We start from the raw sequence: 12,255 nt of genomic DNA on the forward strand, positions 1-12,255 counted from the left end.
TGGTATTTTTAGAGACTCTTTGCCTCAGATGTTTTGTTTGGGCTTTTTTTTTTTTTCTTATTGGTCTTTTGCTTGTATAATATGGTTTAGGGTTTTATGTTTTATCTGAGAGGAGACGGAGGAGGGGAAACAGTGACAGGAATCTGTTGTATGAAAACAACATTTTCAATAAAACAGGTTTTGCTTATCACTAACACTCACTTTAGACAGACACACCTCACCACACTGACTCAGTCATTAATTCTTCCCAAAGCAAGCCATTCGTATCCACTGTGATCTTCCCCACTCGTAACCTGGGGCTGTTTCCACAATAGACCCAGCAAGACCCTTCTTAGCTCCAAGGAACATCATTGAACAATAGGAAGCATGTGTAGATGACTGTCACCAAGAAATAACCATGAAACCACCTTCTCTCTCCAGACTCCAATGGCGGATCACGCAAGGGGAAGTGCTAGAGCGCCCACTCCCTCCTTCCTCTTGCAGCGCTTTCCTGTCTCCTCTGGGATTTTTAAAAGTAGCAAGAGAAGTTGGATGGTTCCACATTGAGACTTTAATCATATGTACTTATATTTACATGTCATATAAGCTTGGTGGCCCGTAGTTTATCATTTCAAATGTACAATTCAGCACACAGTGGTGCAAGGTTTAGAAGCAGCACTTCCCGCACAGTGAAGAATGACAAATGGCAGGGCTGGACCCACAATGCTGATACCTGTTGTTCTACAGCTAAAGAGCACTGTCACTGCCTAACATGAAGTGCCCAGCAAACAGAAAGGCAGTTACTAAATGTCCCATTCATTCCCATAATGTGACGAGCGCCATGGTCCTTCTACTATACATATCCGCATTGAGCCTTATTGCCCACAATAATACAAATATAGACTCAAATATCATTCAGTCAAACCCAATGCTTACTATGGTTATAAATATATACATAATATACAATCCGATTAGCTCCACAGAGAGAAATATATTTCAGTCAGAAAATCAGCAGTAAGACAACATACTTAAAAAATACGCACTACAACTTTAAAAATATGTGCACTCTCATGCTGTCATGCTGAAGGCTACAGGCGTGCGCGTGGCCAGACTTAGACATGAAATATCAAGTCCTTTTGGGAGCATAAACACCCATCATGGCTAGTTGTTTAGGAAGGCGAAGGATCCGGGTCTCTCAGCACGGCCAGCTGTAGACTGGCTGTCTCTCACACTCACACATCTGGGAGATTCTGTAAGATCTGTCTCAGGGAAGCACAGGCAACCACATGGGCATCCGACGGGAGATTAGCAAGTGACTGGATGAGCTTCTTCACTATGGTCTTCAGACACTGGTGCGCGGCATTCAAGTCTCTGTCGAACTGTTGTCCTTCAATCTGTAGAGCCAGGTGACTGCAGATGTTTCGGAACTCAACACTATCCTGAAATGAACAGCACACAGGCGAGACATTAGGTCGATGATTTCTCAGAGAACTACCCTCTCTTAGTTATAGGAGGGTGGTTTGACCAAAACTGACCCATCCCCACCTCCCGATCCATGAGATTGCACCGCGCCCAGTCAAATAAACTCAGCAGCGAAGGGCAGAGGGACAATACCCAGTCAAGTAGCTCAGGTACAGGTGACCAATGAAAGTCACTGGTCCCACTGCTACTGGACCAGCAGAGAGAAACTCTCTTTGATTGGGATTACTTGGGAACATTTGTAACCTTTAGGACAAAGTACTAAGGAAGATGTCTCCAAAGCCAAAAGGTTCTAGATGAAAGAGATTAAAAGTGACTGACTCTAATGACCTTTCTTGACTATATGGACCCAGGTACACTCCAACAGGGATCTCCAGGATTGCTCATCTAGCTGAGTTAATGAGCAGCCATTTTTACTGTAGCTAGCTGAAGCCCAATTTTTGCTATTGTTCCTAAAAGAGCTGTGACAAATACACAGATAGCCTGTCTTCTTACTGTTTGGTGTTTACCGTGCTCAAGATTCTACTGTAGGGTTTACAATGCAATGGACATGGCCTCCAGAAATGGCCAGTCTGGGCTTCACAAAGAGACCCCTATCTCAAAAAAAACCAAAGAGCCCAAACTGGTAGATCATGCAACAAAATAAGCCATGCAGCATAAACTATACGGATCGGAAAAGACTGGTTTGAATCAATGGGAAAAATCAGACAGACGCTGTCTGAAACACACAGGGAAAGTTTTGTGGAATCGGACGCCAGCATGTCATCATGGAGCATATCGTAACACATCTGGAAGTCTGTGTCATACCAAAATTACAGTTCAAGCCCAGAGAAATCATTGGGGCAGTTTATCTTCTCAAACACACGTGACTTGAAACAGCACTTCTAAATAATTCATAGGTTTAACACCCCCCCCCAAAAAAAAAGAACTTTGAAAATACTCTATGTAGATCAGGCACAGTAACACTATCAAAATTGTGGAAAGGAGAATGATATGAAGACTTACATGCCTATATGCAAAAGAAAAAAATGACAAAACATTCCTAAGCGAAGAATTAAACCCAACAGCTTGGTAGAGAAAGCATAAAATGCCACCCCACCCCCTACCAATGGAAAAAAGGGCTGAGAGTTAATGGCAAGGTTAGGGAGGGGGTGACTTGAATGAGAATAGCCCCTAAGATCATATAATGGAAAACCTGGTCCCTAGTTGGTGGAACTGTTTGGGAAGGATGAGGGGTGTGGCTTTGTTGGAAGTGTGTCACTGGGGGTGGGCTTTGAGGTTTCAAAAGGCCACACCATTTCCAGTTAGGTCTTCTTCTCTCTGCCTCATCATTGCCTCAACGTGTAAGCTCTCAGTTACTGCTCCAGCACCATGCCTGCCTGCCTGCTGCCATGCTCCCTACTGTGGTGGTCATGGACTCACCCCTAAATGTAAGTCCCCAATAAATTCTTTCTTTTATAAGTTTCCTTAGTCATGGTAACTCTGCTTAGTCACTAAGAGAATGAGGGGCCAACGTTTCTTCCTAATGCTGTATAGAAGAGGAAACTATTTTCTTCCAAAGAGAGCACTTAAGAAAGAAGGATTTGGGTTTCTGCTTATTTTTCAGCATTTCCTAAGAAACAAAACAAGTAGAATTTTACTGCAGTGCAGAGGGCCAATGTGAGAGCCTGGAGCTGAGGCAGGAGAGTGTACTGTTGTCCCTGGATGCCAGTATGCACAAACACAGCACTTGTCTTAATTATCTGCTAAGAATTTTTGCCTTTCTACCTCCATGTGTTTCTTGCTCTGCCCAGAAGATGCCAGGGTCTTCCAGGATCATCTTCCTACATTTGATGAGGCAACCCACACTGCAGAATCGTATTGCTTAGAATAAGAAAGTCACCATGGGCTGTTTCCCCTAAATTTTCATCAAGGGAAACTGTCCAGTTGCTCTACGGAAGGAATCCAATCTAAGTACAAAGTGGAAGGATCAAAGAAGACATGCTATGGGAATGGCCGAGACCTGTGCTGATGTGTCCCTGTTCACCCCAACCATGATTTAAACGCCTTGGGCTGGAGAGATGGCTCAGTGGTTAAGAGCATTGCCTGCTCTTCCAAAGGTGCTGAGTTCAATTCCAGGCAAACAAACGGTGGCTCACAACCATCTGTAATAAGGTCTGGTGCCCTGTTCTGACCTGCAGATATTTACATACAGACAGAAAATTGTATACATAATAAATAAATATTTTTAAAAAAAGATTAAAATGACTTGAAAAATAAACCCAACTGGGTGGTGGTGGCACATGCCTTTAATCCCAGCACTCTGTAAGTTCGCAGCCAGCTTAGTCTACAGAGGGAGTTCCAGGAAAGCCAGAACTGTTGCACAAAAAAACAAGAATAAATGAAAAGAAAAAAATAGAAGATAAACCCATGGGCCTGAAAGCTGAAACTGACTGCACATTTACTTATGTAAAGACTCAAAAAGGGCATCTTTGGGGGAAATTATAAAAGTCTATAGTTGGTTTCCAAGGGCCTGAGTAAACTGCAGACTTATGGTGAGCTTTGCAAGGTCGCTTTTATTTTATTATCTTAGTATAGTCTTTCCTTATAGTCCTTTCCAAAATACAGTAACAGTCAATGAAGACAAATGATTAGGAGTTGGCTTCCCATGTGACTTCTACTCTGGCTGGGGGTTGAAGATGGTGGAATACAACAGGTGATTTCTTCCTTTCTAGGACTAAGTGCCAACTCTGCATACACCAATCACTGTCTTCAATCAGCTTAGCGCTGCTCCTGCTGGGGAAGACTGGAATCCCAAGACACAAGGTCAAGGCTCATTAAATGCTTTGTGGTTTTCAGTAGAAACACACAAGATCAATACTGGCCATGATCTCATTCTCGGTGCCTTCCATTCGATGACAAACCGTAATCTCCTGTGACTATTACACGGGAAGTCCCCGGCGCTCCCAGAAATGATCCTGCAGCGCTTTGAGCACTTTGCCAGAGTCAGAACCAGACACCCGAGCCACCGAAAACAGTTTGGGGAGCATCTAAAGTGCTTTGTAATTCAGACTCTGCCTATGAAATGTGTTGACGGCTACAGTGGTCCAAACTGAAGGCACCACGGTAGAGACTCTCCTCCCACGTCCTAACTAAATCTAACCCTGTTTAACTCAGCTAATAAAGCAGCAAATTTATTTTAAATGTGCATCAAGCTATGTGACGTGACTACACTGGAGAAAGTCACAGAGACATGTTTCCCTGTCTCTGAAGAACCAACAAAGCAGCGAGGAGAACAGGCACGCGAGCATCTGTCCAAACATCCAATGAAAACTGAGAAGCTCCATAGTAAGAGGAGGAAGCCCTGGGTGAGTGTGTATTTTGACATGGGCATGGCCCACAACACACACACAGACACACCACACACACACACACATAACATACACCACACACACATGCAATAGTTCAGCGGGAAAGGAAGATATTTGGGTTCATTGGCCTCAGTTTTCCCAGAGGATGAGGAAGATCTAGATAAAGACACCCGGAAAATGGTAGAATGTGCTTAGGGTCTTACGTCACCTTTATGACAAAAGCATTTGTTCAACTATGTTCATAGCAGCATTGTTTGTAATAGCCAGAACCTGGAAACAACCTAGATGTCCTTCAATGGAAGAATGGATGAAGAAAGTGTGGAATATATACACATTAGAGTACTACGCTGTGGTAAAAAAACAATGACTTCTCGAATTTTGCATGCAAATGGATGGAAATAGAAAACACTATCCTGAGTGAGGTAACCCAGACCCAAAAAGATGAACATGGGATGTACTCACTCATAATTGGTTTCTAGCCATAAATAACGGTCACTGAGTCTATAATTGGTGAACCTAAAGAAGCTAAATAAGAAGGTGAACCCAAGGAAAAACATATAGTTATCCTCTTGGCTATGGGAAGTAGACAAAATTGCCGGGGAGAAAATTGGGATCTTGGGAGTGGGGTGGGATGGGGGTAAGGGGAGATGGGGAGAGAAAAGTGAGAAGGGGAGGATGGGGGGAACTTGGGGAAACAGGATGATTGGGATAAAGGAAGGTTGGATAGGGGAGCACGGAAGCACAATTCTTAGTTAAGGGAGTCACCTTAGGGTTGGCAAGAGACTTGAACCTAGAGTGGCTCCCAGGAGCCCAAGGCGATGTCCCCAGTTAGTTCCTTGGGCAGCTGAGGATAGGCAACCTGAAATGACCCTATCCTACAGCAATACTGACGAATATCTTGCATATCACCATAGAACCTTCATCTGGTGATGGATGGAGATAGAGACAGAGACCCACACTGGAGCACTGGACTGAGCTCCCAAGGTCTCAATGAGGAGCGGAAAGAGGGAAAACATGAGCAAGGAAGTCAGGACCACGAGGGGTGCACCCACCCACTGAGACAGTGGGGCTGATCTATTGGGAGCTCACCAAGGCCAGCTGGACTGTGACTGAAAAATCATGGGATAAAACCGGACTCTCTGAACATGGCGAACAATGAGGGCTGATGAGAAGCCAAGGACAATGGCACTGGGTTTTGATCCTACTTCATGTTCTGGCTTTGTGGGAGCCTAGCCAGTTTGGATGTTCACCTTCCTAGACATGGACGGAGAGGGGAGGACCTTGGACTTTCCACAGGGCAGGGAACCCTGACTGCTCTTTGGACTGGAGAGGGAGGGGGAGAGGAGTGGGGGGAGGGGGAGAAGGGTGGGAGGAGGGGGAGGGAAATGGGAGGCTGGGAGGAGGCAGAAACTTTTTTCCTTTTCTCAATAAAAAAAATTAAAAAAAAAAAAAGAAATGCCTTAAGGATTACCGAGTATGAGTGGCCACTGTACCGAACAAAACACCACAATCTCAGTGCCGGTGGCATTAGGGTTCTTGTTCCTGAGAACATCACCCCTAACCTGACTCACACCGAAACCCAGCCACCAGTGACTGATCTCTCTAGTATTCTAGGCTGCCAAGCAGTCCTTTTCCCTTCTCGGTCCCAAGTGTCCAGAATCACTTTTGTCCTTCTTCGAAACTGAACCTCACTGCTGCCAGCCGCATTGATGCTTGTGGTTTAAATCACACAGCCTCCCCCCCAGCATCTCCCAATGTGGAAAGCACACAGTCAGAGAGAGAGAGAGAGAGAGAGATATTGCTCCCCCCAAGCAGCCTTCATAGATTACCTTAGGCAACACGTATCCTTCATTCAGCTTCTCTAGCTGCTGGCCTGTCTGTGTCCTGAGTATCTGACATCACACTGTAGTTGAGACTTATTCTTACTTACAAATGCCTGATCTTAGCTTGGCTTGTTTCTAGTCAGCTTTTCTAACTTAAATTATACCGTTTCTCTTTAACTACCTCTTGCCTCTGAGCTTTTTAACTTTCTTTATTCTATATATCTTTCTTTCCTTCATAGTCCATGGCTGGCTGGGTGGCTGGGTGTCTGGGTGGCTGGCTGGCTGGGCGTCTGGGTGGCTGGATGTCTGGGTGGCTGGGCGTCTGGGTGTCTGGGTGTCTGGGTGGCTGGGTGGCTGGGTGGCTGGGCGTCTGAGTGGCTGGGCGTCTGGGTGGCTGGGTGGCTGGCCCCTGGCATCCTCCTCTCCTCCTTTTCTCATTCCTCCTCCTCTCTCTCTCTTCCAGAGATTTCTCCTATTTATTTATTCTCTCTGCGGGCCAGCCCTGCCTATTTCTCTCTCCAGCCTAACTATTGGCCATTCCATTCAGTTCTTTAATTGACCTATCAGGTAATGGTCGGAGAGCTGGGATTGGAGCGCCGCCCGCAGAGCCCGAGGTTGCCGGTTTGAGTCCCAGGTAAGTCTGTTGTGTTGTAATGTATATGTGTACTGTGTGTGACTGTAACTGTGTATGAGTGTCTCTGTGCTGTGTGTGAATGACATCTGCATGCATAATCAATCGAAAAAAAAAATTGACCAGTCAGGTAGGTGTTTTAGACAGGCATAGTAACCCAGCTTTTCAGAGCTAAACAAAAGCAACATAAAGGAATGCAACACATTTTGCATCATCAAAACAAATATTCCACAGCATAAACAAATATAACACATCTTAAACTAATATTCCACAACATACTGCTACGGGCTTGAAGATGAACAACACCCCCGGCTCCTGTTTAGATTGCTCTACCGTGAATGGCTCAACTTGAGTTAGGGCTGTACAGCTGTTAGAGGGTGGGGCCTTTGTGGTGGAGGTCGACTTTTGAAGACTAAAGACCATCCCTAACCCTCACCTACACATCCTGCTCCTTGTTTACAAGTCCCCATGATGTCCGACCACCAAGAAGTAGTTCCACCATGCTTTCCCCCAGAAGATGGACCAACATCGCTTTGCAACTGTAAGCCAAAAATAAATCTCTCACTGGGGAAATAATTCAGTGGGTGAGTTACTTACTGCCTGGTACGTGTGGGGTCCCGGGTTCACTCCCCAGTGTCATCAAAGAGTAAAAAAGGTAAAGGCTAAACCAAAATAAACTTCTCTTCTAAATTATTTCCATTAGACTTTTGGTCACAGTGACCAAAAGCTACTAATACCCATATGTATTTCTAACATGTTTTTAATATTATATGGCACTTGAAATTTCATCAGTTCTGAGATACACATTCTTTCACATTTTAAGCTCAATGAAATCAGTATGTAATTCACAACCAATGCTAGTCACACACTGGCAGAATTTAAACTTTTTCTTGGGGGGAAAACAAAGGAAGAGACACTCCTGCATCAGACACTGCTTGGTGCTGTTTGATTTGAATTGCTTACAACCTATGATGCTGATGCAGCTCGATACAGTGCGTGTTTTCCAAGCTTTGGCTCCTAGAGTAAGAACAGCATCAACCCTTAAGGAATGCACCAAGCTCTCTTCAACACCCTGTCTCCTCTGGACTCCTAAGTGACGGACAAGATGGCGCTCCTGGCCACAACTTGAGAGCCAGCATGTCCCAAAAAGGGGTGACCTTAAGACAATGTCCTAGTTTGCTTTCTGTGGCTGTGATAAACACCATGACCAAAAGCAGCCTGAGAAGGAAAGGGTTTATTTCAGTTAACAGTTCATAGCCCCTCACAAAGGAGTCAGGGCAGGAACTGGAGGCAGGAACTGAAGCAGAGGACATGGAGGAAACCATGGTTAATGGCTTGCTCCATATAGCTTGTTATACAACCCAGGACCAGCTGCCCAAGGGTAGCACTGCCCAGTGAGTTGTGAGCTCTTCCCCCACTCCTATCTCACATCAATCATTAGGTCAGAAAATCCCCCCCCCTCCCCCAGATTTGCCTACAGTCAATTTGACGGAAGCATTTTCTCTGTTGAAGCCTGCTCTTCTCTGGCGGCTCTAGCTTGTGTCAAGTTAATAAAAATCTAACAAGCACAATTAGGTTAGGCCAGGACTGGACCCCAAAACCCTGGACCCCAACCTACCTCAGATCTCTTTCCAGTTCTGCCCCATACATATTCAGCAGGAGTCCCTGTTCCTATCAGCAAGCCTGTCAACATCTGGGGCCCCCTTCCCTCAGCACACTTTATGAGGATTTAGGTTCTCCATCAGGTCTCTGCACTCCGTGAGGAACTGGATTTATGCAAAATAACTGTGATTCACCAGTGTGCAGGAACTTTAAATAAACGCGGGTGATGCCGTCATAATCTATGTAGCTAGGGACGTAAAGAGTACTTAAGGTTATAAGCTTGGAGGAGGAAGTAGGGGAGGCTGACTTCCACAAGTAGAAAACATGATTTATGTGACACGTAGATCTTGACAAGACTTCTTCCTCTTTATCCCGCACTCCACTCCCTCCCTACACACATGTATACACACACGCGCGCGCGCACGCACACACACACACACACACACACACAAAGTCCTGGTCCAGTCCAGGTCTAGTTCCTCAGTCAGGCAGACCCCAGGTGGTCGGTTCTCAAGCTCTCTGTCCCATATGCCAGTCCTCAATGCTTATCTCCTTTTGTCCCCCCCCCCTTTCCCGCCCACGGCAGGTTGACCACACCCTGCTCCACTCCATCCAGCAGCCACTGCAGGCCAAGAGGACAGCAGTACAGACTAACCTTCAGGTGGATGGGGAAGGGCCGCTCCTGCTGGAGAGGCCCAAGCAGAGTCTGCTCTACGCTGACCAGCTCCGAGGTCGAGTCCACCACGCGGGCCAGCACGCTGCGCATCGCCATCCGCGCCAGGGTGCAGGGCCCGCGGTCCCGGGGGAAGGGCAGCAGCTCAGCGCCCCCCTCTGCGTCCCGCAGCCCGCCTGCCTCGGGGGAGCTCCGCGCTCCGGCGACCCCGCGTCCCAGCCCCCGCCGAGTCCGCATCTGGCCTGGGCGACGAGCTTGGGCTACTGGCACGTGGTCCGGGCCGCGTGGGCTTCCGGGGGCGCTAGGACCGTCGCCCCAGCCCCACTCCTGCTGGAGTAGCTGCAGGGTCTGCAGAGCCACCATTTGGTGACTGATGGAAGCCACTAAGGGTGCGGGGCTGGCCATGGCCGGCTGGCAGCTGGGAGCAGAAGAGCAGGTGGAGCGCAGGAGAGGGAGCCTGGAGGCGTTCGGGGTCGCAAGGTCACATTTTCCTAACTCCCGGCTCTCCCCCAGCCTCCGCGCCCCTCAGCGTGTGTGGCCCGCCCCGCCCCCGGCCCGCAGGTGGTGACCCGAACTTGCCCCTGCATTCAGTTCCAAGCAGAATGGGCTCAAAATGACCCAAAGCTGCCAGAAGCCTGCTCCTCCGTGAGCGATTGAACATCAGCCAGATGCTGAGCTCTGGTTCTTCCGCCTCTCTGGGCTTTGGTGGGGAAACGCGCGCACGGCTTTGTGCGGAGGTATCTATCCCCAGATACCCCGCCCCCTTCTTCCCTGAAGGACGCCAGTCAAGGACCACTTAAGGCAGGGGAGGTCCCAGGTCTGGGGTGTCATCGGGATCCAAAGTGCCCAGAGCTCCGCAAAACTCATAAAGGACATTGGTGCATTCCCCTTCCTTTGCTGGGGGCGTTTTCGGAAACTCTGTAAAAATAGCCTTGCGGACGTCCAAACAAAAGACGAGGACAGCGAGTATTAAAGTTCATCCCTTATTGCTTGGTTCCCCGCAGGTACTGACATCCCAGATGCAGAAATGGTATCAAGGAAGAGTTGGCACTACTTGCTCCTGAACCCAAACCTGGCACTGCCCAAATGAGGAGCTTGACTGTTTTGTGTGAAAGGACTCAGGCAGCAAGGTCAAAGGTCAATCCTCTTCAGGAGCATGAACCTCAGGGCAGCTGTATAAATACTCATTTTTAATCACACCAAACATGGCTGTCTCCATTAAGTAATGTGAAAGGACTCAGTCATAGGTGGTTTGGGTTCCTGTGTGTGAGTGTGTGTGTGAGTGTGTGTGGGGGTGTGGTTTGGTTGTTGTTGGTTTTTTTTAAAGGCCTTTGGAGGGAGTAGTAGGGAGAGCTATCCCAGAGAGCATCTTTTTTTCTGCTTTTTCGTCTTGTAAGGAGAATCCAGTGATCCAGCCCAGCAGATGCAGGGGCACAGCGTAGGAGTGAAGAGTCAAGGGCAAGCTAGAGGCCCAGGCAGATGGAGGGCGTGTCCTGTGGAGTCAGTTCTGGAAGCTCTCTGAATGGAAAAGCCCTTGCTCTAGTGCTGTGGTGCTGTCGGCACAGACAAGTGAGCATTAAGAAATATGGAGTCCATTAAGATCTCACTGACTCCGGGGTAGCTGACCCTGTGCAATCCTCCCCGCCCTCCAACGAAGGTTCTTGGAAATCTCAGTTTCCTTCCCCTCTGAAAAACAAAAACCAATCATATTACGGTAAATTATATCTAGGTAAAAAAAAATGCTAATCTGCAGCCACAGAGGAAATGATTTTGGTGAGAAGCAGTTTGTTATTGATTAGTTTACCTCGCCATAAAGTTACTTAAGTTCATCCACGGAAATACAGAAATTCTCCCGAATTGTGTATTTACTGTTTAAATCTTCAGATGCGAAGCACATTTGGCAAAGATGAAACAGGGAAGCGCACAAACCACCCCTGTTTGCAGAAAACATGCCAGGTCTCCAGGATTTCATGAACTAAGCCCTCTACAAAAGTCTCTTGACCAAGGGCATTCCAGTCAACAGGACAGGGATCCCCAAGCAGAGCAGGGTCTGAGCCCTCCTCTTCTGTACACCACACTGGTTCTGGGAGCCATGAGACAACTGACCTTCAGGAAGGACGTGAGACGAGGACCAGAAAACCACAGGGCATGAGGGGTGAAAGTGCCTACAGAAAGATGGCCTGGTGCTCTTCCAGCAAAGCTCCCCATCTATCCATCCATGAGTCACATTTGCGTTCCATGTGATCTCAACATGGCTGCTGGTCCAAAGCTGGAGACCAAAGACCTTAAGGGAAAGTCTTCATGGGGCATTGACATGAATTAAGAGGATTAGCAGGTCTCTCCTTGCTCTAAAGCATCTGCAAGAGTTGACTCTGCTGGGCTACGAGACCAAGCACACTCCCACTCCCATCGTGTACCCAGTCTGAAACTCTGGAAGAAGTGCTCAGGCAAATAATGCTGTGTATTCAGTATTTTTGCTTCGGTACCTATCTGAGTATTTTATGGAGCCCATGTTCTCATTGCTCAGTGGACGTGCTTCATCTTCCATGTTCAGCCCAAGGGTTGGATAAGGTAAACTGAGCCAAGTTGTAGAAGGAAAGAGATTTGGGTCATCCAGGTCATGCAGTCAATTACAGCCACCTTCCCAAGATCAGGAACCACTTAGAATGTTTTCCATTGGGTGTACTGTAAAAGATAAAACCACGGAGCTTTATAATA

General features: G+C 47.3%; 1 protein-coding gene across 1 annotated transcript; it reads right to left on the bottom strand.

Annotated features, from left to right (window-relative positions):
• Positions 1–445: 445 nt before the first annotated feature.
• Dleu7 (deleted in lymphocytic leukemia 7) lies at positions 446–10,267 on the bottom strand. The gene is made up of 2 exons (XM_041672918.1): positions 9,520–10,267; positions 446–1,418 (listed from the first exon to the last, which is right to left on the bottom strand). Exons 1-2 carry the CDS (start codon positions 9,940–9,942, stop codon positions 1,212–1,214), a joined length of 630 nt encoding a protein of 209 aa, XP_041528852.1. The 5' UTR covers positions 9,943–10,267; the 3' UTR covers positions 446–1,211.
• Positions 10,268–12,255: the final 1,988 nt, after the last annotated feature.

This window comes from Microtus oregoni, unplaced genomic scaffold (assembly GCF_018167655.1).
Source record: "Microtus oregoni isolate MIOR12 unplaced genomic scaffold, Mior012 000001F_ref0000356, whole genome shotgun sequence".
NCBI lineage: Eukaryota > Metazoa > Chordata > Mammalia > Rodentia > Cricetidae > Microtus > Microtus oregoni.